The sequence below is a fragment of the Xyrauchen texanus genome, chromosome 14, assembly GCF_025860055.1.
Source record: "Xyrauchen texanus isolate HMW12.3.18 chromosome 14, RBS_HiC_50CHRs, whole genome shotgun sequence".
Taxonomy (NCBI): Eukaryota; Metazoa; Chordata; class Actinopteri; order Cypriniformes; family Catostomidae; genus Xyrauchen; species Xyrauchen texanus.
Genome location: NC_068289.1, coordinates 41,711,269 through 41,738,441, shown reverse-complemented (window position 1 = coordinate 41,738,441; position 27,173 = coordinate 41,711,269). Strand labels below are relative to the sequence as shown.

The following is a 27,173-nucleotide window of genomic DNA, read 5'->3' as shown; positions in this document are numbered from 1 at the left end:
GAGTGAACTGCTCTAATAGTGCACACTTTTCCGGTTGTTTCTCACCACAACCTGAGTAGCATTGCCTACTTTTATTAAACCTGAGGGGTCCTTTTAATCTTTAAAGTTAGGCTGTATCCTTTGTATTGAAAGACGAACCCCGATATTCATTAAAACATCTCGTTTTGTGGTCCACATAAGAAAGTAAAAACGTCATATGGGTTAGAAATGACATGAGGGCGAGTACATTTTGAATCAAATGTTTTGGGTGAAGTATTACTTTAAGCATTAATAAGAGGAATGACAACTGTATTTAGTTGACGTGTGTGTATATAGCCAATTGAGTTGTAGCCAAGTTGATAGTTAGGAAAGCATGCTTAAATTGTGTGATGTCATAACAGGAAATAAAATGACTGCGAAATCGAAATCCTTCTGATTGCACCCGGCTGTTTTTAAATGCTTCATATCTGTTACCTCCCTTTCTTGTATCATATGAATGCCTAGAAACGGTCACATGTCCTGAACCAATGCTTAATCAATCATTCTTATTTGGCCACTGATTGAGCCGGCTGTTTTTCCTCTTAAACACAGAGAGTGTGTTGAAGATGATGAGATTTCTTGAGGGATTGCATAATTAGGTCCGTCACTCAAAGAAAAGCCCAGATAATAATGAGATCACAGGCAATGGAAAAGAGCAGTGTTCTTTTTCATTCTTGCACATTTAATTGAACCTCTGGGCCCTGACATGCCCGAGCAAGAATGTGAATGAATACTTTCGTATTATTCAGTTCCTTTTTGTTGTTGTTGTTGCAAGAACAACCTCTCAACCTCTCTGAATGTGTTTTAAACAGATTAGAGGTTCAGACAATAAAGATTAAACTCTTAAGCTGATGTGTTTAATTTTTGGGATGTTAAAAATACTGGGCCCTATTTTAAGAGTGCAAGTGTTAAGCGCAGGACAATGCCTTAAGTCATAAGTGCAAAGTCAGTGGGCATGGCCTTGAAGTTTTGGTATAAGTGTGGTATGGCAAGTAAGCGAATGTGCTCTTGCAACATGCAAAAAGGCTGGTCCAAGTGCAATTTAATTCTGAGGTTCTTCAGTTATTCCAGAGTGTGCATCCTATTATAAAGTCCATTCCCTAAAGGACCTAGATTTAAAGTTGATAGCGTAAATGGATTGTATACTATGAATTAGAGGAATGGAAAATTACTTTCTTTGTATCCCAACTTAATATGCGTTGACAACTGTATGAAAGCCATTTGTATTGTTTGTTGATCCCCCCACGAAAGGGCCCGGTCCAACAGGGGAGCTTGAGGGTGCTAAGCAGGGCTGGACTGGTAATCGGGCATACCGGGCATTTTCCCGGTGGGCCGACGCACTTTGGGGCTGATCAGGGGCGGACTGGCCATCGGGAGATGGTGGGTCGGCCGCAAAACGTGCCGAATGGGCCGCAATAAGCTCAAATGAGCCGCAGCGTTATGCAGTAAAGGACAGCGAACACATCATGGTAAAATAATCTATTAATAATTATACTCGGCCTTTATTCAGTTTTACTAACACATGATAGAAAAGTAGCAGCCAAACTTCAAGCAATCACAGAATGGTCCCATCAGTGTGTATACACTTCAGAAGAATTGTGTATCATTCATTGAGAGCATGTGTGCACTAGTACTTTTGGGCTTAAAAGATACAAACATGCAGAACATTTTATAGTCTCTCTATCTACCTAACGGCTGATGTTGCCCCAGTACCAAAACAATTGCACACCTCTGCTCAATTGAATATGTATAACATAAATCCCAGCATTTTGTGAACACACTGTAAAATAGCTCAAGGATGGGCAAGGAGGAGGCGAGAACCGGCTTGTCAATATAAATGATAATTTAATGAAAACTTAAACCAAAACACATAAACAAACACACACGACGGACATGCCCATAATTCTCTCTCTCTCGAACCATCGTCACCGGCCGCCTTTATCCCTCGGCGCCTCATCAGGCCGATTGGGGACCGGGCAGCGATATTCTGATCGGCGCGCCCCCTCCGCTCCACACTCCTCCGGCGTTATCTCAGGCGAGGTGCCACCGGCATGACGTACACCCCTATCCCTGGGGCGGGGTGTATCTTGCGTCCAGCGTGGTCATCCCGCCTTCCTCACCCTGGGAGGAGAGGAGGGAGAAAAAAACAAACAAACAACAAAATAGGCAAGGGAAAAGGCCAACACGGTGCGAAAGGGAGAGAGAGAGAGAAGAACTCACTCACGGTTCTCCGATGTACCGTCGCATGGTCCTCGAACACTCCTCCACACTCAGGCGGAGCGACAGCGCTCCAACCCCGGGCAAACCGGTGACACCTTCGACCCCCAGCGGGCAGAGCAGCGCCTCCGCTTTTCTGGCGGCAAATGGGGACTCCTCGCCCCTGGCGGCTCTACGCTCGGCGAGAGATTATTCCCTCCTCCCCTCGCGGACGGCGGTCTCCCTCGACCCCTCCGGCGTCTCGAGGACGGCAGGGCACTCCTCCGCCCCGGCAGCGGCTCCCTCGCTCCAGGCAGTCGGGTTATCCAGTCCCCATTTGCCCTTGAGGGCGGCGGCCGCTCCCGCATCCGGGCGGTCGGGCCACTCCGCCACCCGGAAGATGGCAGCGCGCTCCCCAGGGTGGGCGGCAGCGTCGAGGACTCTGCGACGGGCATCCCTCCTCCTTCCCGGCTTTCGGCACCAATGTAAAATAGCTCAAGGATGGGCAAGGAGGAGGCGAGAACCGGCTTGTCAATATAAATGATAATTTAATGAAAACTTAAACCAAAACACATAAACAAACACACACGACGGACATGCCCATAATTCTCTCTCTCTCGAACCATCGTCACCGGCCGCCTTTATCCCTCGCGCGCCTCATCAGGCCGATTGGGGACCGGGCGCGTGATATTCTGATCGGCCGCGCCCCCCCTCCGCTCCACACACACATAATGCTGTATCACTCACTGTGTGACAGGCCAGAGTAAAGGGATTTAGAGGCGAGAACCGGCATGACGATATAAATAATATTTGAATGAAAAACTTAAACAAAGACACAAAAACACATAGGACGGACAGCTGCCCGTAAACGATCTCTCTCTGTCGCACCACATTCCGCAGTCTGCCTTTATCCCTCTCAGAGGCTTAATTAGCCAGATAAGGGACCGGGTGTGCAGAATCACCACCCGGTCCCGGCCCCGCCCTCCGCCCTATGTGCAGCATTTTACTGTCATTTGACATGTCAAACTACATGTCCATGTTACCTTACTTAGCTACTGTAGCTTCTACCAAGTGACGGATTATTACAAAATAAAGATATGGAAAGCATCTTCTCCTCCCCTTTTAAAGGCTGATAAGCCATCATTACTGCTCACAATTATATAATTAGTTGCTTTGCATTTATCATTATTTTCCCCCTGCTGTACGTGACCCAATGAGAACAGATCTCCAAACCAGTTTTGAGTTGCAACCCACCAGGTGAGAACTACTGTTTGGTAAAAGCAAAGCAAACATGTAGAAACCGATAAGACTTGATTGCATTAACACCAAAGCTGTTTCAGTAAGAAATAACCTCTTAGTTGCACAGTAAGAGATAAAGGCAGTAATGTTGAGTGACCAATGCCATGCTGTTGTAATCACAACTCCACAGAGACACAGATCTGTGAACAGTTGGCTGTATGGCCCTTATCAGCTGCTTGAGTCACACTTAAACACACACAGACATGCCCACACATACACACACACACACACACACACACACACATTCATAAGCAGTAGAGGGGGTTTCTCTGTCAGTGAATGGGGCCTTAAGAGAGGGTGAGAGGTATGAATAATCTGTGATGTCATAAGAAGGGGCGGTGCATTAACGTAGGCATGATTCTTTGGGCAGGAACACTCTCTATTTGTGTCTGACACTCTTTCTAACTGTGTGGATTAATGGGACAACTCGGATATCTAAAAAGAGGAATTTCACACCACAAAACAGGAGGTAAGAACCAGAAACGGTGGTGTCAAAATCTGGATTTTATGAATGGCTGTCCTTGTCTTGTACCTGTAGGGCAGGTAACTTTAAGGTAGCGAGCGCTTGCAGCTCTGAGTTAATCTTGTTAATGCACGTTCAAATGTCACTCAGACGAGTGTATCGTGTGCCAGTTTATTTTACTGTGTTTACACTACATTGCGAAACCAGTCACACAACCTTACGTTATGCATTTGCTTTGAAATGTGTTTTTACCTGGAAAATGAGTAACTGGACTTGTACTCTACCAGTAAAAAATTGAACACACCTACTCATACTTTATTATTACTAGTTTTCACATTTTAGACAGCATAGTCTCACGACAACTCGCTATAATTCATGCGAGATGGTGCAATCGTAAGATATCTAACAACTTTGATTATGCAAAAAGTTATAAAGAGTTTTATTCCCAAACCAACCAATCAACAAACAGAATTTCAAATATATGCAATATAGGCGTCAAATGTCAAATGTCTGTTGAACTTATTTGGTTACTCATTCCATATGGATTTATGCAATTCAAATTACTGATGTATGTTAATAACCTATAACGCGTTCTTCGTTTAGTTCCAAAACCGACATTCCATGGTACATAAAAGTTTTTTCCTATTAAAATCATGGTTAGGTTAAGGGTTTGGGGTTAGACTTTGCACAAATGGGGGTTAGGTTAGGGTTAGTGTTTTGTTCTTTATGGGAGTAAAACATTTACATTTTTGTATGATTTCGCCATCTCGTACTAATATTACGACATGTCATGAAACTGAAAATAACATATAAAAGCATTGAAATTACGTAGTGACCAAAAGATGCTAAACAAATCCAAACTATCTTATATTTTAGCTTCTTCATGAGGTGCATTCTGTGATGTTTTTTTAATAGTATTGAAGTGGTTCCCATGTATACTGGTTACTTGTTGGTCTCTTTTTGGCTACTATCCAGTTACTTATCCAATTAAATTCCTATTTAGGCACAATTGAGTTTATATTTGTCTACAAAACAAATTTTAAGCATGAGGAACATGAATTCAGTGTACCTAAACTTTTACTGGTAGTGTTTATCATGAATAGTTGAAGTTTTCTATGCCTATAAAAGTGCATCGAAACCATATTAATTCCACAAGATATGTAAATTGATAATGGCCTATAGTATTCATTTCAAAATGCAGAAGTTGAACTGCATTGTTCTAAAATATTCCGGGTGGAGTCCGGTACTGAGCAGGAAGGTGTCTTTGTTTGTTGTTCAGCCCTTAGAACACAAACCCACCTTTCCCCACAGGGCCAATGCTGGCAGCAGCATGTCACCTACACAATGCACTCAGTAGGATGCAACTGTGCTGTGAAATGCACTGCCTGTTTGTCCCAGATTCGCTCATCAGAAGGAGTGTGTGCTTTTGAAACATTCTCCCAACAGTTTGGAGACAACAGTTAGCGTGATCCTTCGGATAATGAAATTCCATGAAGCAGCACAATTGGTCGCTCCTTGGGAAGTTGCCTGGCATGGCAGCTGCAATAATGTGAGCCGGAATGCGTGGAATCTGAGCAACCCACGTGTCCTTACCCCCCTGAACTTCTTCTAGATATTGTTGTTTCCCAATATAATACATATTAAAGATTTGTTTTCTGGTGACCCTAGATGGCCGAACTCTCCCTGACCACTTTAATAATGCAAGTGGTCTTTGCTGAGTAAGTAATGTAAACATTAATTAGGGTACTGTTGCTGCCTCCCACATGATCACATAGCCTTTAATTAAGCCGTTGGAAACGGGTGTCCGACAGGTTATGCCTTGTTAGCTGAGAAATGTCAGACAAGGCTCAGTGCCTCTATGTTTCTATTCTGAAAGGTAGGAAGTCATAAACTTTTGAAGGTAAAGCTGTGTCTGTTTCTCTCTCTCTCTCTCTCTCTCTCTCTCTCCTCACTCACTCTAATGAATAGTTTGCAGTGATTAAAGGACTACTTTAAGTTGATGTAATTAATGCTTACCTCAGGTTTGAATGGATGTTAAGGACATTATTGTGTAAATGAGTGGAATGCAGAATGTATACAGTAACAACATGAAATTAAAATCCTATTTAGTTCTTAATGGACATTCCTGGTCTTATTGTGAATGATTCAGTAGTGTTCGTTATTGCTAATACAAAAAGTCTTAATCTCTCATCCATATGGAATAACTCTCCTTTTCGCCTCATTTTTTTCTCCCCAATTTGGAATGCCCTATTCCCAATCTGGGTGGTGGAGGACGAATCCCCACATTTTATCACGTGGCTTGCGTGTTACCGCGGAGACATGGCGCGTGTGGAGGCTTCACGTTATTCTCTGCGGCATCCACGCGCAACTCGCCATGTGCCCCATTGAGAGCAATTATGGCGACCACAAAGAGGTTACCCCATGTTACTGTACCCTCCCTAGCAACCGAGCCAATTTGGTTGCTTAGGAGACCTGGCTGGAGTCACTCAGCACACCCTGGATTTGAACTCGTGACTCCAGGGGTTGCAGTCTATTTTTAAACGTAGCCTTTCAAGCTTTTGTAATCGCGCAAGACCTTATGCGATTTCAAACTTAACTCAATCAATTGTGCAGCCTTAATGGATGTCATACTAATATCTAAGATATGCAGAATGATATGCAGTAAGATATTTTTGCCCATTACTCCTAACTTGCTTATTCAATGTGCACAAGTGCTTTGTGCACATGCCTGTTTACATTTTGACATCTAAAGCAGAGAATAATCAGGTTATTTCAAGTCTCAACAGGGGTTTCTTGCATTGTCATTTTTTTAATAAGATGATTTTTGATACTTACAGTATCAGTGTATTTATGTGCATGTAAATGCACACAGTGTTTTTAAAAATGAAGGATGCTGTCCAGAATCTAACAAGGTCTCTGCACATGTCATTTCAATGTTATTGGCATGATATTATAGCTGATATATTTAATTTTTGATTTAGTGCTTAATAGGAAAGTGGTTTTTAATCCCAGTCCTTGGCACCTAACGTACTGCACATTTTGAATATCTTCCTTAATTAACACACCTGATTCAACTAATCAGCTTGTTAGTATTGGCTCCAAGACCTAAACTGAATGAGTAAATTATAGTAATCCAAAATGCAAATAAAAATCCAATGTGCTGTGGTGTGTTTCCCCAGGACTGGTTGGAAAAGCTTCTACAATGGATATTAAGTGTTCTGGGTCTGTGCAACTGTTTTTAATGGACTTCACTAACAGTAGTGGTACTAGTGGTGTTTTCCCCCAGACTTTTTGAGAAACTTCTTTGTCATTATTTGTCATTTTGTTGCCATATCAGTTGGGGGTGATGGTGTAGTCCTTAATGGTATTTCAAATATTCAAGTAATGAGCCTCTCAATGCTTACTCCATGAGACAGTCCAAATGTGTTGTGCGTATTGTGGAATCATTACTCTCATAATGCAAATTACCCATAGTTAGGATCAACACGTGCTGTACAGTAACTTAAATGTACAGCTGTGTGCTTTGATGTTAGGCCTCTTGTTTTGAAGACGGCTGCAGATGTTTCTCAGGTGTTTCAAATTGAAAAGATTTGAGGTGTGATTTTTAACAGTTCTCAAGTGGGTTTGGCTTATTAATGAAATTATCTTCAAATATTCTCAGAGACGTTAGTCATGTTTTTCTTCAAATTATGTTATGATTAGTAATCAACTGACTTTCTTTACAATTGGCAACACTGAGCGAGTTTATATGCACATCAATACGCTGATAACTAGCAAAAATCAGCTTTTTCAAAAAATCTGAAAATGCCAGAAAAACACTTTTACGTGAGACTTCAAAACATGGTATTAGTCTTTGCTTTTGACGTTGTATGTAGGGATGGTACAATATATAGTATTTCGATATATCGTGAACCAAACATTATTATGAGCCATAAAACATTTTGTCCATGTGATCATAAATGCAATGTCCAGTCAATCGCTTGATTTTAACCCTACTGTGCTTTTTACTACACTGTTTACAGGGTTCGCACAAGGTCCTTGAATTGCTTGAATTTAACTTTTAGAAATGTAAGTGAAAATCGCCTTGTTTTGATGAAAAGTGCTTGAGATTAAAATGGATCGTTACCTCCGTGTAATGTGTGTCCATCATTTAATAATGTGTTATAATGTTCTTTTTGTTCTTTAGTCAGATAAATAAAAATAATAATATTTTAATCTCACACAGCATGAATGTGATAAAGAAACCGAGAGATTCTGTGAGGCGCTCTTTGAACTCTAACAGTCCTTTTTTAGCGTTTCTTATACAAATTAATGTAAACTCAATGTAATTACTTGTAAATTGAACACATTATTTGAAGCACATTATTTCAAAGAGTGATAGTTCATATCTTTATTATATATATAACATTTCATGATATAATATTAATTAATAGAATGTAGAATTATTTTTATTTTAACAAAGTTAAAATGAGAATATAACAATGATGACAAACAAATTATTAAAAAATTTAATATTCACTTTCATATACTTTTTTCAGGACAGGTTCTGTTCAGTTTTATTGCTTGTTCTCCACCTGATCAGCCTGAACGTACCACACTATTTTTGAAAGCATTTTTGTTTGTGATCTTTTCTTAGAAAAAGGTATTTGAGCAAAACTTACTTAAACTTTGAGCATTTATATTGTGTGTTAAATAACTTTTATTTTGATAACAAATTATGTGTATTTTACATTCTGTAATGTTATGTAATTTTGAGTGTTTTTATATCCAATCGAGATTATATCAAATCGTGAACCTCATATCATATATCAAACGAATCATGAGAACCATATCGTCCCATCCCTACAGGTATGTGCACAACACTTCCATACATTGGGTGAGCCGGTAAGAACAGCTGGTAAATGTTTTTATATGCAATACAAAATCAGAGTAATGTTAATAAATATATATATATATATATATATATATATATATATATATATATATATTTTTTTTTTTACCTTACACCGATAAAATAACAAATTTACATGACTTTACACATTTATCGGAGCCCACTCAAGAGTGGATTCTACAGGCTAAGTGCTAAACATATTTCACAACGCAAACAAATCTGTTTTTTTTTTTTACTTTTGACTATCTTTGTCTATCTAGACTGTAATTTTGCATTGTGATTAAATCAGCTATGTTTGTTCAGACCATGTGGTCAAGGTTAGACTTGTTAGCTTTGTCCAGTTCACCCCTGCTGGTAGATGTCTTAACTACACCATTATGCTGGCAAAAAGCTTCTTTCTCCATTGACAGCCATTCAGAAGTGAAGTTTTTTTTATCAGATCTGAAACCACCTACGAATGTAGGATTGCATTTTTTTTTGTACTGTTTGGAAAACAAATCTGATACACCAAAAAAATCTGATACACCAAAATATATTTTAGTTGGAACAAATCCTGTGTTTGTGCATGTGTGAGTGCTCTAGTTGTTTTTGAGATATGTGATTGTGGTTAATGATAGCTATCAGTGCTGGTGATGAATGAGTTTGGACCGCCAACAATCTAAATATGACAGGAAGTCAAGTCAAGCTACAACATGCCTGTATACTTCTCTTGTCTGCAGATAGTGTTCAAAATTTCTTTGGATTGCACCTTCATGACATCAGCATCCCACTCGTATCTTAAGTGTCATGTCGAGCATTTAATTTTGAATGTAGAGGTCCGCTTAGAATGTTAGTAAGTTAGCAAGTTGTTTTGTGTCAAAACAGTCATAATTTAGTGTGTCATTATTACTTTCCATCTTTTCTCTAACATTTAGAGTTAACGGACATTTTGTTTTTCTGCTGTGTGCCTTTAAGACTTCTATGTAAATGCCCTCTTTGCATGTGAAATGAGATACAGCGCTAATGTGCATTTACTTGTGAGCTGCAGGTTTGCTGTTGAGTCCAATATAGTTTTTAACTAAACTGTTGTTCAATAACAGCATCTTTGCAAAGCTCTATTTTACTGTGATATTCAAGAAACAGTCTGTGCTGAAATGTGCCGCTCAAACTGACAAGATCAGACTGAACTGATCAGTAATCCTTTTAACCTTTATGTTGGTTGCAAGTCATTTTGACCCGGATGACTTTTATTTTATTTTTAATTTTTTTTACTTAATCCAAAATGACAATCCATTGGAAATGAATGGATTAGACAAATTAGAAAATACAGAAATATTATGTGTTTAGGAGCATCCCAATCCTTTAGATGAGCACATATGGTATGTCAGTGTGTGTTTGCTCACACAAAGCCCTCGGATATGTGCACACACACACAACACACACATACACAATGTCTGTTTTGCGCCCTTTTGTGCATTGTCTTTCCATGTACACTTTGAGGAATATTTAATATCTACTCATTATGTTGTGTTTGGGCTTGTTTGAAGCGGGATTGTCTGCTGTAAGTTACATTATGGAATTGTCTATGTTATATGTATGTTTTAGGAAGTAATAAGGAAAAACATGACTCAAAGACACTCCTATTATATTTATATGTGTCTGTGGGAATTTTTATACACTAGTTTGGCCTCTGAGTAAAAGTAAAACATTTCTCCTTGCATTCTACAAATTGAGACTTTCCCAACGATATATAACACATTGCTATCTCATCTTTTTTTATAGCTTTACCAACTCTGAACATAATTGTTGTGATTACTAATTTTCAAATTATGAGAATTAAATGGTTTTTATTTGCCATCAAATTAGAAAGCATTATTTATGAACTGTAGGTGATCAGCTCTATGCATATTAAAGTCCAAATTCTAAGTTTTAAAATGATACTTATTTTGTTCAGATCAAGCAAGTGGTCATTAATTTATTATGTAATTAAATATATATATATTTGATGTTTTCCACAGGGAGTGCCCCCACTATCCCGCTATGAGCTCAGTCCAATGAATCCTATAAAAAAATAAATAAAATAGGGCTGTTGATTTAACGTGTTAATTCAGTGCGATTAATTTAATAAAAAATAACGCGTTAAAAAAATGTATGCAATTAATCGCAATGCCCCCAGACCGTAATAAGGAAGATTCCTGATAAATGCAAGCTTGTAGTACCACCTGTTTACTCCAGGGGGCAGTAAGTGAAACTTCAGCTGTATGAGCAACGTGTAGTTTATACAGAGAACAAAACAACCCTTTAGCAGCAACAACACAAACATGTGTTATGTGCTTGCGTTCAAAACACTTGATGGAGCGCAAATTCTCAAGATGTGTTCTAAGTATTAAACTATATTTAATCTGACACAGTGACCTAAACAATTTATGTTCATGATGCAACGCACCCGAGACGCTACACAAGCATCTGTCTGACACAGGTGTACATTGACGGGTCCTTAAACAAGCCCTCATAATAAATCTCCAACTGATTGACAAATTCACTTGTGAAATGGATTGCTGTGAACTGTGAACTTATGATCTTATGATCAATAATATGGTAGTAAACAATACATTGTATTCTAAAGCAAGCTTTTTGTATTGTCTTATCAATGATTAACTCTTCTGCCACAAGAATGTAATGCATTTTAATTATCTGAATATTTTATATATATATATATATATATATATATATATATATATATATATATATATATATATATATATATATATATATATATATATATATATAATTTTTAATATTTAAAGATAACTATGTATAATTAGATTTATAAACAATCTTCTCTTTTGACCAGGAACACAAAATGTGTTTGCACAATATGAAAACAGCACAAGGGTTAAAAATAAACTTCAGCAACTACTTGTGAAGTTGCTGTTTTTGCAGCTTAGTCTTTTTTGACTGGAAGGAAGTTTTGAGTTTGACAGTTACAGTTTAGTATGTTTACCAGGTACAAGGAACTTTTTAATTAAAAGATCAAGAACATTTTATCTTCATGATATGAGCACTTTAAATTAGACCTTATCGGGTAAACAGTACGGCTAATCTCAATTCGACATCAGTCAACATGCAGTCAACATCTTTTCAGCCCAGTCATATGTTTACAGATACGTGTCAGCAAAAGCTTCTCATGTCAACAAAACAAACAATGTGTGCTGTCAGATGTGACCATGGAGCATTTTGTCATTCAAAATGAACTCTGACTGTAAAACCACAGCCACATGTAGCCTTTACATCTCAGTAGTTTACAATTTCAGTTCCCGGTCTTGCGAGAAATTACCTGAAATTTTCAAGTTTGAGAAGATTTTGAGAAGCAGTTGATCATAATTAGTTTTGCTTTAGGACCCTATACAGTACCACAAATTTTTATCGTACAAATGTAAACACAACTATATTTAAATTCAAACATTGACATTTATTATTATTACCAAGAACTTCATAGGCCCAACAATATGCAACATTTTTGGTTTCTAAATGTCACAATTTACCCATTTTTGGGTAGTGACACTCCAGTTTGAGAACCAATGACATTAAGTGTTACCTGCATTGAAATAATCAGGGATTACTGCTGGGCTTGACAAAGCAGTGCTCTTGAGCTGTTATGGTTACAGAAAAGGGCTTTAGATTTGTGAAACCTTGACATTTCAATGTTGTACACACAGTCTCATTGTTTGTGCATGTGTCTCCATGTGAGTTTGTTTGCTGATTTTACCTTTCAAGGCATGTGGATATATAGAGGTTCTAGCTGTTTGAATGTAGTTTTTAAAGATGAAGTGTGTAGTTTCCTCATATATATATATATATATATATATATATATATATATATATATATATATATATATATATATATATATATATATATAAAAAATCCCATCCCATCTTAATATGCAGAATAGATGTATACAAAAAACTAGCTCATAAATTAAAATGCATGTTAGAAATAACAAGTATGACATGTACAGTGAAATGTATATTTTGTTTTATTCACAAACATTACCAAGAACGGTTTCAAAATCTGCTTTTCTTTTGGGGAAAAAAATGAAATCAACAATATGCATTGAAAAAACATTAATATATATATATATATATATATATATATATATATATATATATATATATATATATTTATTTAAGCTTAGAAACATATAAAACAATGCTGACGGCGTAAGGATAACATATGTAATATGTAATAAATACATAAACTGTCTGATAAAACAAGTGGTTCAAATTTTGGCTTTTTATCAAATGTGCTCTGCCTGTGTTAAAGGGATACTTCACCCAAAAATAAAAATTCTCTCATTATTTACCAGAACTTTTGCAATTTTGAAGCATAAAAGTAATCCATAAGACTCCAGTGGTATAATCCATGTCGTCTGAAGTGATATGATAGGTGTGGGTGAGAAAGAGATAAATATTTAAGTAATTTTTTACTATAAATCTAAACTTTCACTTTCAATTCCACATTGTTCTACTTTTGTTATTGGCGATTCACATACTTTGTGCATATCGCCACCTACTGGGCAGGGGGGATATAGTAAGAAATTTATAAGAAGAAATTCATTATTGATCCGTTTCTCAAACACATCTATCATATCGCTATTTCCGAAGATAATGGCCCTGGCTGACAAGCAGTTAGCCCTGGCTCGCACTGGCCCGATAGTGGAAAAGCGGCTACTTTGGCTCTGTGAGTGCTTTTTGTGGTATGAAACCATTATTGTGATATGTATGACAATTTATGATGTCCACGTGAGGTACATACTTAATTTGCACATACGGATATTTGCTTTGTGTAATAATTTCAAAATAAAAGGCATTTAATTGTGCAGCTGCGGGCCAGCCCAAAGTACTCAGCGGCCCACCGGGAAAACTCCTGAAAGCTCCCGATGGCCAGTCCGCCCCTGACCAGAATCTAAAATAATATTAAGATATTTTTAATACTTCTGAAGGCACTCCAACTTTGGAAGAACAACACAAATTGCCTAAGTGTTTTTATTTATTTATTATAATTCTTTGTTTTTGGACTCCATTGGCATATAGCCTTATGCAACAAAGGATTTTAGTAATAGACCTACCCATATTTGTTCAAATTCAAATTAAATAATGAAATGAAATTGCCAGGTTATTATTTCACCTTGTTTTTCTCCAAATTCATTGGACAAAAAAAGTCATTTTGACCCCCATCTAAAAAATAAGAATTGATTACTCAATAAATATCAATCCATGGCATTGTGCATTCATCTTCATGTATGTTTCTCAAAAAATTGTTTTCGTTATAGAGGCATTTGTGAACTATATTAGGTGCCAGGTTTGTTGGGACTGATTGTGTTTCAAATAACGAACTCTAAATCAACAGTTGTTTTAATTGTTTTCCAGAACAGAACATTCAGTTCTCTAGAGCCACCATATTTAAATTAATTTGACATTCAAAGAAAGCTTATGTAGTTCATATTGCATAATATAGCCTGAAGTGTTCATAATAACCCTGTAACAGAAAAATGTGGCAAAGACGTTTTTGGACAGCTTTGTCGAGTTAAAGGGGTCACATCATGAGGAGTTCAATTTTCTTCCAAAGTTAGTTGTTCTACAACAGGATCAATCAAGACTTCCCAGTGCCAATTTTAGAAGCAAAATTGTGTTTACATACAGTACTTGCACAAAGTCAAATTAAGTGGACCTTAGGGGAAACAAATGCATGATGTGATGACTTTAAAAGAGTTTAACTATATCAAAACCTCATAACTGTGGCAGAAAATTCAGTTCAAAACTAAGGGGTGAATTGCACTGAAATGTTACACGCCACTTTATGCATGTAACATTTCAGAGCAAAAACCTGCAACTTATTCGCTAACCACCAGCAGTCTAGTTTGAAAAAGTGAAATTGCAATGCATCTTGAGTATTTAAATGATGTCATTGTTATTGCTTTCCGTGCAAACATGGCTCCTTTATATGGCTAATTAGTAATTAGGCTTATTATATTATAGTAATATTATTATAATAATTATATTATTATAGAGATTAAGTTGAATCTCCTCTTCAGAGCTCCGTTCTCGTTCTGCTGGAATGAATGAATCACATCACTCCCATGTCTTGTGACTTGTGTGTAAAGTGCATCCAAGCTCTCTCATTAAATAGCTGCTTACTTTGAGTGGAGAAGAATGAAGGTCTTTCAGGCAATACCATGCAATGTTTGTGCTACAGTTACAATGTTTTATTTGATAAATGAAACGACTCAATTTTCACTTAAAGATAAGATGTCTATAAGACAGTTGATTCGGTGATGTCTGTTTTAAAGTAGATGTTTGCTGAGATAGCAGTGATTAGCTTTGTTCGGAAAGGGGTAATTACTACTTACTGAATACTATGCAATGTATTATTTGAACCCTTTAAGCTTGTTTCGGCGCTCTAAGTAAACAATATTATCAATATATAAACAACTACAGTCTTGACCAACACAAAATAGGTATTGTTTTAAAACTTAGAAGCTGTGCTTTACAATGCATGTATCAGGGTCAGAGCATCTCTGAAATGGCAAGGCTTGTGGGGTGCTCCCGGTCAGCAGTGGAGAATACATAACGACTGGTCCGAAGAGGGACAAACAACAATCCGGTGACACAGTGTTGGGCGCCTAAGGCTCATCGATGCATGAGTGCAATAAAGGTGATCCCATCTGGTCTGAATTGACAGAAGGTCTACTGTGGCAGAAGTCACAGAAAATGTTCAATGTTCTTTTGGGAAACCCTGGGTCCGGCCATTCATGTGGATGTCAATTTGACAAGTGCCACCTACCTGAACATCGTTGCAGACCAGGTACACCCCTTCATGGCAATGGTTTTCCCTGATGGCTGTGGCCTCGTTAAGCAGGATAATGCGCCCTGCCACACTGCACACATTGTTTGAGAATGGTTTGAGGAACATAATGAAGAGTTCATGGTGTTACCCCGGCTACACCTCGCAAATTACAGCACTTGAAGGATCTGATGCTAATGGCTTGGTGCTAGATACTACAGGACACTTTCAGGGGATCTTCACAAAAATAAATAGAACATAAAATATCACATACCATTACTTAGAGGAGGGGATTCCTAGTTAAACCCAATGTTATCAGATTAATAGATCTTTAGATAATCCACAAGAAGTGTGACCACAGCACATAATGTGCTTTCTGGTTAAAAGCACGTTAGCTTTCCTTGATCAAATGGTTTCATCGGAAATTATGTATTACGTCATGGAAAACTCAAAACCAATCGTATTAGGATTCAGGAAGTCATCCAAATATGGGCAGAGAGGATCGTTCACTCTAATTACACATGGCCACCTGGAGATGGCACCAAATACACAGACTCAATGATGACTCAAATGACACAGAATGGAACTTAATGAGATCTCGTTACTCATGCCTACATGCTATAGAGAGAGCAAACCTTTAGTCATTGTTGTATTTGCATGTGAAATTAGTTCGTTTTTAGTTCGTCAGTTATTATGTTTCATTTGTTTAGGCAGGATTTGTACTTGCTTTGTTGTGTCAACACAATTGTTTTCTCAGTTACGGGTGATATGATTGTGAACAAAACAAAAGCAGTTCTTCAGAGCTACCTTTATTTACACCCAGAGATATATAATGTCAAATCAGAAATAAGTAAAAAAGTAAATCTTTGGCTTGTTTTTTTTTTTGTTTTGTTTTTTTAAATAGCTTAGGTTTGTAGTCTCATAATTTATAATAATCTGTATTATTAAAAATATTGAAAAGTTTTTTTTATGATACCAAAAAATGGACCCTCTTTGTTGTTTTTTATTTTTATTTTATTTTAAATTTTTTAAATAAGACTTTATTTTTGGGCATGCCACTGAAGCAGGACATTTTTAAAAACACCTTTAGAGCTTAAAGGGTTAAAGCAATTGAAAAAGTTGGCAGTTGTTATCATAAGCTCACTACGTTTGTTATCAACATGTAATTTGATAAGTGGCATCCAGTTATAATCTTGGAAATAAAAACTGTTCATTTGCATTTTTCAAATTATCAATTTGTAAAAATTGATAATCAAATTATAAAAATTGTATTTCCATTTTATGTTTACATGGTGTAATAGACATTTTGAACACCATTACCATACTTGTACCAACAAGCAACCAATAATACAATATTTTGTATGTTATAATTAATATAATATTTATTGAAACCAAAAATTATTTAAAGCTTCAAAAACAGTAACTACAATGAAGAATATTTAGTTTTACACTAATAAATATTGTTCATCTATTATTATCAATAGTCACCATCTTTTCAGACTATTAATCAACAACTCTATCTGTAAATAGAGGTGTATCTATAATATGGCTGAGCTGAGGAGGCACTTAAAACCGTCTCTAAAACAGTTATTTCAAGTTCATTTCTATTAGTACATGAATGAAACTTGTTACATCAGAGTGGGTGAATTGCTTGCTTGCTTTGCAATTAATCCATCCATTTCTACCCTTTTTAAGCATTAATGCAGCTCTTTAGACAAATGTGCATTTTACAAACTAGTTTAAGTGTGTATTGTTTGTTTTGATTTATTTTTGTATTATTGATTATTTTCCTGTCCAAATTGTATTGAGTGTGCAATTCCTGCTCTTCGAAAACGCTTGTATTTTAATCAGTGTTTCTATTCCCTTTCAACAGGAAATCTTCGAAGAACAAAGCTCCACCTCCTCCGGTTTTGAAAGGCCTGGATGCTCATCCGCTCTACCAGAAACTCCCAGAATCCTCTCATCCTGCCATGGAGCAGATGGAGAACAAACTGGAGCAGGAGCTAACACTGACTGTGGTCCTTCCTGGAGGAGTGGAAAAAACCACTGTGGTGCATGGCAGGTGAGGGGTGTACCAGGACTGCAATCAACTCAAATGTTTCTCTTGCCCAAAATGTTTTAGCTAGGCACAATTCATAGTAAATTTCCCCCTCTCAATGTTTTTTGAGCAATAGTAATAGTGATGCTTGCCTTAGCAATTACCACAACTAATTCTCAGATCTTTAGTTAAATTAAGAGCTCTCTAGATTTTAGAAACATTCAGAACTTCTGTATTGAAAACATAAATCTGTGAGCTCTGCTGTAAATGAGATCATGCAGATTCTCAGATGATTGCATGATCGGTCTTATGAAACTAATCAAATAAATGCTACAGTGAGTCAGATGGGTGGGACCGCACATTTCAAAAACCTCCTGCAGACAATGTTGGTGTGTTTGGGCATGATGACGTTAGAGTAATCCTGCATCTTTTTACTCTGATGTGATTTTCATTCCTCCAGATGAAGGCGTGATCACTCAGAAGAAGGATTATTTCTTATTCAAATATGAATGGCCTGTTTACTGTTTATGTCTTTCTGGGTGTTTCAGTGCTCAACCTGAACTATTAAACTATTAAAGGGCTAGTTCACCCAAAAATGACAACTTTCTCATCATTTACTCACCATCATGTGTATGACTTTCTTTCTTCTGCTGAACACAAACAAAGATTTTTAGAGGAATAGTTCAGCTCTATTGGTCCATTTAATGCAAGTGAATAGTGGCCAGAACTTTGAAGGTCCAAAAAGCACATAAAGGAAGCATAAAAGTAATCCATATGAATCCAGTGTTTGAAACCATGCCTTCAGAAGCAATATAATAGTTGTGGGTGAGAAACAAAGATGCAGGATTACTCTAATGTCATCATGCCAAAACAATCCAACATCGATACTAGCCAATCATAGCACTGGGACGTTGAAGTGTAAAGGAGACGCTCCAAAACCGAGCATATCAGAAAGAGGGTCAGAGATGGGGTGCAAAATGTTCATATATTTCTAAATTAGGACTGTTTTAATGCAAATAAACTTTACTAACATTATCAGTGGACCTCAGGGAAGGTAATAAAACTATAAAAAAAAAAGCGTTTCATGACTACTTTAAGTTGGGGATTTACTTAAGCTTGAACAATTAGCATGTTAAGAAAGTAACAGGTGTGTGAATCAAAAATACCTTCAAAAGTGACATTGGCCCTGAAACTTAAAATGTGGGGGCAAAAAGTATATGGCATTATTTATTTTATATGATTAGAAATCATATGCCCTCATAAAGATAAAAGAGTCCATGGGGCATACATTGACCTTTAATGGACGAAAGTGAATTCTCCATGATTAAGAAAATAATAGTTATGTGAAAAAGTATTTGCCCCAATCATTATTTCTTCTGTTTTTGTGTGTATCTCATAATAAAATGTGAAGAAGAAAAAATCTAACATAAAACAAAGGCAATCTGAGTGAACCGAAAATACAGTTTTTAAATGATAATGTTATTTATTGAAGCAAAACAGTTATCCAATACCAACTGGGCCTGTGTGAAAATGTATTTGCCCCCTTAGGTACTTAATTCACAAATCTATGAAACTGCATTCATAATGGTCTTCAGCTGGACTAGACACAATCAGGTCTGATTACTGCCTGCCTTGTTCAATCAAATCAACACCCAAATATAACTTTTTCAGCAGCATGAAGTTGGCTAAAAAGGTCTTACTCAGTAGCACATTATGCCAAGGTTGAAAAAGAAAGTCCAGAAATGAAGAGGAAAATCATCAGTCTGGGAAGGGTTACAAAGCTACTTCAAAGGCCCTGAGCAATTATCTCCAAATGTTGACAACTTGGCACAGGACTGAACATATCCAGAAGTGGCCGACCTTCCAAAATTCCTCCAAGAGCACAGCGACGACTCATCCAGGAAGTCACAAATAGCTAATGACAACATCCAAGGAGCTGCAGGCGTCTCTCGCATCAATAAAGGTCACTGTTCATGACTCCACTATCAGAAAACACTGGCCAAAAATGGCATCCATGGAAGAGTGGCGAGGCGAAAACCACTGCTAACCAAGAAGAACATTAAGGCTCGTCTGAATCTTGCCAAAACACACCTTGATGATCCTCAAATCTTTTGGGAGAATGTTCTTTGGACTGATGAGTCAAAAGTGGAACTGTTTGGAAGACAGGGGTCCCGTTACATCTGAAATAAATCAAACACAGAATTGCACAAGAAGAGCATCATACCTACAGTCAAGCATGGTGGTGGTTGTGTGATGTGTGGGAATGCTTTGCTGCTTCAGGTTGACTTGCAATAATTGAGGGAAACATGAATTCTGCTCTCTACCAGAAAATCCTAAAGGAGAACGTCCGGTCATCAGTCTGTGAGTTGAAGCTCAAGCGCAAATGGATTATGCAGCAAGACAATGAACCAAATCATAGGAGTGAGTCCACCTCTGAATGGCTCAAAAAAACCTAAATTAAAGTTTTTAAGTGGACGAGTCGTAGTCCTGATTTGAACCCAATTGAGATACTGTGGCAGCACCTTAAACGGGCAGTTTATGCTCGAAAACCCTCCAATGTGGCTGAACTAATGCAGTTCTGCAAAGAAGAGTGAGACAAACTTCCACCACAGCGTTGTGAAAGACTGATCGGCAGTTATCAGAAGTGTTTGGTTGCAATTGTTGCTGCTGAAGGTGACACAAACACCCATGAAGTTTAAGGGGGCAGTTACTTTTTCAAATAGGTGATATAGGTGTTGAATAACTTTTTATGCTTCAATAAAAAAATATGTATATTTTGTTTGTTGTTTGTTTTATGTCATATCTCGTTTGAAGGTCTAAAACAATTTAGTATGAAAATACACAAGATAAAAACCAGAAAGGGGGCAAATACTTTTTCACAACACTGTAGATAGATTTTTTTCAAAGGTTTGATGTATTAACTTTGTATAGTGATACTACAGTGAGCTGTTTATCCTGGCATAGGCCTAATCTAACATTTCAAACAGTCTGTCATCATCATTTAATTATAGTTTAATTCGGTTCTTTGATCCGGAGCAAGATGTAAGTCAAACCTGGAAACTTTCTAATGCTAAAACTGAAACAGAATTTAATATGAAAGGATTAATGATCAAATTTGTCACCTGCTTTGCTTCTAAATTTGCTACCCAAACTATTTGGCCTCATTTTAATCAGGATTGAATTATTGGCTGTGTTTTGCAAAAAAGCTCTGATCCTGGAATTCAGAAAGCCGTCGGAATGCATTGTGTGCCTTAAGCTGTTTCTCTAAAGAATTTTCCACACTTTTAATATGCTATATGTCCATCTTATAGGACAAAGTGTTCTCTTAAGTCTTGCTGGACTCAACAGACAAATGACAAAAAAAAAAAGTTCTCAATGTACTGCCATTATTAAGAGCATAGAGAAAGCTCAAAATGTCTCCTTTTGTGTTTTACGAAGAAAAAGGAAAAAACACCACATAGGTTTGTAACTGCATGGGGGTGGGTGATTTAATGAGAATATTCTCATCTCTTAAAGTACCATAGATTAGCAGTGTTCTGCCACAGTAATCTGGTTTAATTTGATCAAAGACTTCTGTGCAGATGACTGCATTGTTCTTGTCATGATCGTTTGGAAAAACAATACAGTGAAAAATGGTTACAGCTCATTTCCTTGACGTTCATTGTTATGATGATATCCCAGCAGCAAAACATCGCTCATGCAAATCTTACAGATACTTCACAGATAGTAGAGCTTGTGACATTTTCAAACTCCCCTTCAGCAGAGTCACATGTTCCATGAGGCTTTTGGCTATGTTTGTGGATTATTCAACAGCAAAATATCATTAAAAAATATCTTTATCAAGATTTTGAACCATTGAAACACAAATCCCAGTGTTTTAAAGAAATGGTTCACCCAAAAATAAAACACTTGCTATCATTTACTCACCCTCATGTTGTTCCAAACCTCTATTACCTTTTTCCTACAGTGTAACATGAAACTGCTTAAGTGACTGAAAAATCATTTGATAGTCAATTCTCCTGTTCGTTGACTTTTGTGTGTTTTTCAGCAAACCTATGATGGATCTGCTGGTCACGCTTTGTGCAAAGTACCGCCTGAATCCCTCAAGTCACACCATTGAGCTTGTCACCAACAACAGGAACCAGGTGAAGTTCAAACCCAATGCCCTCATCGGCACCCTAGAGGCAGAGAAGATCTTGCTCAAACCAAAAGGCATGGACGATAAAAGCAAAAAGAAAGGACCACAGATGCCAGAGGTACAGCACTAATGCAATTTCACTTGCAGACTGTATTTTACTATACAGCAAAGTAAAAAAATTCATATTTATGAAAATACTGTTTCACAATATTTATAGTGAAACAGAAGAAAAAAAAATTATATATATAAATATATTTTATATCGGGAATTGTGGCATGGAGTGCAATCCAGCATGGAGCCAGGTTGTTGGGGGGAGGGACTGAAAAATAAGAGTGCTATATATATATATATATATATATATATATTTAAGCAATATCACACGAGCAAGAGTGCGGTATGGCCCTACATCAGCAATGTTAGGATTTGGTCGCAGGTCGAGTGTCGTAGGTAATCACAGCAGTGCTGATTTAGGGACATATAGCACGATTGCGAGTGTGATATTGCTTATATACAACAGTTCAATGAACAAGTAAATTAAAGAAATTTGGAAAAATTGAGTACGGTCATAAAAACACGTTTGTGCATGGAACTACTTTATTACGCGACGGATCAGAATCTGCCGATGCTGGTTAAAAATAAATGATGCATCCAAGCATTCGTTAGTAATTCAAAAAGTTCACTTCAGAAATAGTATCACGGCTTGTGCTGTTTCGAACAAGTTATTGGATAAACAAGGATTTGTGTGTGTGTGTGTGTGTGTGTGAGAGAGAGAGAGAGAGAGAGAGAGAGAGAGAGAGAGAGAGAGAGAGCAATGGAGCGTGTGGAATCATCTGTTGCCACACCCAAGCAGAGATGCTGTCAGCTTTCTGAAGATCAGCTTTCTAAGTGGGAAAATAGCCGTCCAAGCAGAGGTATTTTTCCCTATTTTGCGGTAGCCGGTGTGCAAGAGTCTTTCAATATAGAAACCGCAATCTCCTCCGTCATTTTAAACAGTGTGTCCTCTCCAATGGGGAAAGTCCGATAAGAGGTAAGTGCCTTGAGTTTGTGTAATTAATCAGTCTGTTGTGTCTATCAGCTGTGATGAGCCGTAATGCTGAAGTTGTTCATTTAAAGCCGTTTAAAGCTATTTCCTAGCTTTAGTAGTAGTGATACGAGCGATCACGAAGAGCTGTTGTATGTCACCTAACTGGATCATATTACACATAAAAATTATCTTTTGCCACATCCTGCTGGCTAACATATGTAATGTAAACAAAAAAAAAAGACAAACAGTAGCTCTTAACATATCTGCACTGCTCTAATATATATATGATTTTTGTCTTTTTGCCAGTAAAAATATCTAAACATTGTTAAAACATTGTTTCTTGAAAAGAAATTTCTTAATTTTTCCTTAAAAAAAAAAATACATTAAATAATATAAAACAAAAAATAAACTTTAGGCAAACTGTTTTTGTTTTGTCTTAAGCATAAACCTCACAAAATAATTAATAATTCAATCAATAAATAATTCTTAAGTAAATTTTGTTGTTTAAAAGTGGTTTAGATATTTTGGAAATCAAAGACAAAATGATTTAAATGTTTTAATTTTGTATTTATAAAAATTTTTTATATATATAATTTTTTTTTTTTTTTTTTTTTTTTTAACGCTGTGACATCAGCTGAAAAAGTCAGTGGCTGAGAAATGTATTGCATTTTCATGACAGATTAAAAAAAATATTTTTAATTAATTTATTTTAATTTGTTTATGAATTAAATTGAACCAAAGAATTTGTGCACAGTAAGACCAGGAACATGCATTAAAGATGAAATGTGTAACTTTTTAAAAATATTTTCTCCTATCTCAGATTAATATGCAGAGACAATTATAAGTAAGCCATTTGTCGCACTGTCTCTCTTTGGCGCTATAAGATTTCCTCTGTTTGTTTTGAGCGACCAGTCCGTCATGGTACGACAACATGTCGTGAGTTGGGGGCGTGATTGTCTGTTTGATCAACAAAGGATGGTGGGCGTTTTCAAAAAGCTGTTTTAAAACAATGTTTATATTTTCAATCCCGATCACTGGCGATAGTGGCGTACAAATTACACACATCAGTTTTAAGAAAGTAAATAGGGTCAATTTTGATTTCATGTTGATTATGAGCAGACATGTTTCTGTAAACTTTTCAGTGTTTTGTCTTTTAAGTTTAGCTCTGATTTTGTTGTTTAGTCATGAGTAAAAGCAGTTCTGTTTTTCCACACCCTGTGAGATTAGCCTGAAGAATATCTCAATGACTCAAAGGGATGAGTTTGAGCCAGGAACATACTAAAAATCCACATCATAACCAATGACAAATGTTTTCATTTTGCACCAAAACTAAAAGCAATTGGCTTTTTGTCTGATTCTATATTAAAAAAGGTTGTTGGGAACAGCACCACATACACACACAAAAACAAAGGCTTTATTCCCTAACTTAGTGAGCTGCCTTGCTGTCTACGGCCCACATGGGCAGCCTTCAAAGACAGCATCCTAGCAGACATGGAACCTTAGAAGTGACCAATTTGAAACACTCTACTTTGACCACAACTTTGTGTGCCATACACAAAGCACTCTTAATCTGAAGCACACAAAAGACTCGACTCGACTTTATTAAAAGCAACTCTGTTTCAACTAAGTTTGACGTTAGCATGTTGCTAAGCTAATGACGCAATGCTCTAATAAGACAAAACCGTTTTAATTGGGTGTTTTACTATTTTTATTGATTATTTTCATGATTGAATGAAGTATATATAATTGACATTTCTTTTGCTTCAACAACCATCCTGGGATGTTTTGTTTTTTCACTGAGCTCATTGTTTTTAGCATCTCAAGCAGGAGCATTGCATTTTTTTAGATGCTATGTCAAGCTAAAAAGAACTTCAACTTATAAAAAGGCACCTCAAGACACATGTGTTCTTTTTAATTTGTTGTGCTGCATCTAGATTTTAGTGAAAGAACACGTTTGGTCTGAACGTCCCCTAAGGCAGCAGGGAATTACTTAACTCTTACAATCTTCTCATTCAAATTGACCTCTCCTCTCTTTTAGGCAACCGTACGATTAGTGATAAACTTCAAGAAAACACAGAAAACCATTCTCAGGGTGAGTCCACGGGTTCCTCTACGAGAACTGCTGCCCGCTATCTGCGAGAAATGTGAATTTGACGTGCACACCACAGTTTTATTACGAAATGTCCACTCAGAAGGCACCTTGGACCTGAGCAGCTCCCTCAATGACTTTGGTTTGAGGGAAGTTTATGCAAAAGAGCGCAAAGGTCAGAACCTACTGTATGTTTATACTGGGTACATAAAAATGACTCATTTTAAATCATGCAGGACCAGTTTTCATGAGGTGACATTGAGATACTCTGTATTGCAGTTCCAAAGCATTTTCAATAGATGGTACTCTTGTGTTTCTGTCTTTTTCACAGTTATTAGCGCTGTAAGTCCTGTAAGTCTGCCACCATCTCCTACTCGCTCAGGTAAGTGCCATTAACACATCACGTTTTCCACTTTAAGGAAATAGCTTACCCAAAAATGACATTTTCTATTTTTGTTTACTCAACTTCATATCATTCCAAGTCAATATGATGTTGTTGTTGTTATTTTTTTTCTGTGGAACATCAAATGAGAATTATTGAAGAATTTGTAGCTGTTGAATGAAAAAGACCTGCGTGAACGTTCTTCAAACATTCTCTTTTTGAGTAAATAATGACAAAATGTTTGGTTCGACTATTCCTATAAGCACCTACAATTTTAAATGTTTTTGAATATTTTATGTTTCTATACTCATCCCATCTGCAACTGCATTGAATTACAGAAAGAATGAATCATGGAAAAGATAAAATACAGAAGGAGAAGGAAAATAAAGGACTGTTTGGCTTATTTAGAAAAGGAAGTAAGAAACAGTCAGAACAGGTGAGTGATGGATAATGCTGTGTAAATTGTGACATTAACGGGATAGTTCATCCAAAAATGAAAATTGTGTCATCTTTTACTTATCTGTCAATATTTGATATAATTGTTGATAAATCTGGCTTGAAATATTTTGACATTTATGATGTGATGCTCATGTTTTTTTTGTCTGGATCTATCAAGTTATTCAAAAATACATACAAATTACATTTTCACACAAAGACACTTACTGGAATAGACATCTTATATGATGAATATGCTTTTAATTCAGTTCAAAGTCATTTTTATAATTGTTCGATTTGGTGTAACTGAGGCAGTAAAAAAACAAAAAATAATACATTAAAAAAACAAAAAAAAGAAATATATATATATATATAATACAACTGAAAAAGGAAAAGTTGGCATTAGAAGTTTTGAAAAATCTATTATTATTATTATTATTTATAATAATAAAAAAGTAGTGATGAAATTTAGGAATACAATTCATAATATTTAAAGATTTAATTTATTTATAATTTCTTTTGCAGTTTTGTTTTGCAGATTGCACCAAATCAAAATCATGTGGTGTAAACAACATGATGGTTGCCATTTTTCTGTTAGACTCTCTTGATTGTGTGTGATTTAAAATAATAATTATAATTTTTATATATATATATATATATATATATATATATATATATATATATATATCGATATTCAGTAACTAAAAAAATTATGTTATTGGTAAAAAATCATAATAAAATGGAGAAGAAAAAAAACTTACAATACCTTTGTTAAAAATTATGATGAAGTTTTGTACACTTATATTTATTCAAGGCGCCATGAAAGTTTTTTAATTAACTTTTACCTGATGGTTATGCCACTTTAAATTTTTTAAATAATTCAATGTATTTATTTATTTATTGTATTTGTGTAGAAAAAGCTGTAAATGTTTAAAAAAAAAATATATGAAACCAATATGGACACAAATATGATATTTCTATAAACTTGACGCATGCGTTTTGAATGGGAGTTTTTTTTATCACCGCAGACAACCTTATTCGTTAATCACCTGCATGCGTGGTTGTTAACGAGATTAGAGAGCTTCCGAAGGGAAGATTATCAGTGAATAATGACTTAAATGTCAACCGGTTCGTCACACAAAGCTTGATAGAATCCTTTGGAAGACTTGGAAAATTGCCCAATTGTCCGATTGATTTTTTTATCACCATTTCCTTTTATTGTATGGTTAAGACTAGCATCAAAATTCTGCTAAACCTCTCCATTTTGTGTTCCACGGAAGAAGAAAAAATCATACATGTTTGAAACGACAAGGTTTGATGAGTAAATGATGACAGAATTTGTACTTTTGAGTGAACTATACCTTTAAAGGTGAGGTC

The 27,173-nt window shown here is 36.4% G+C and overlaps 1 protein-coding gene across 3 annotated transcripts in view; it reads left to right on the top strand.

Moving 5' to 3' along the window:
• Window positions 1-27,173, top strand: part of cobll1b (cordon-bleu WH2 repeat protein-like 1b) — an 85,593-nt gene that overhangs the window by 33,174 nt on the left and 25,246 nt on the right. For 2 of the 3 annotated variants that reach the window (XM_052142928.1, XM_052142927.1), the window contains exons 3-7: window positions 17,564-17,752; window positions 21,777-21,984; window positions 24,929-25,154; window positions 25,311-25,361; window positions 25,700-25,797. In XM_052142928.1, coding sequence (XP_051998888.1) covers window positions 17,564-17,752; window positions 21,777-21,984; window positions 24,929-25,154; window positions 25,311-25,361; window positions 25,700-25,797 — 772 coding nt within the window. Of the gene's footprint in view, window positions 1-3,846; window positions 3,983-17,563; window positions 17,753-21,776; window positions 21,985-24,928; window positions 25,155-25,310; window positions 25,362-25,699; window positions 25,798-27,173 lie in introns of those variants that run through there. The other variant, XM_052142929.1, reaches the window with a different exon arrangement.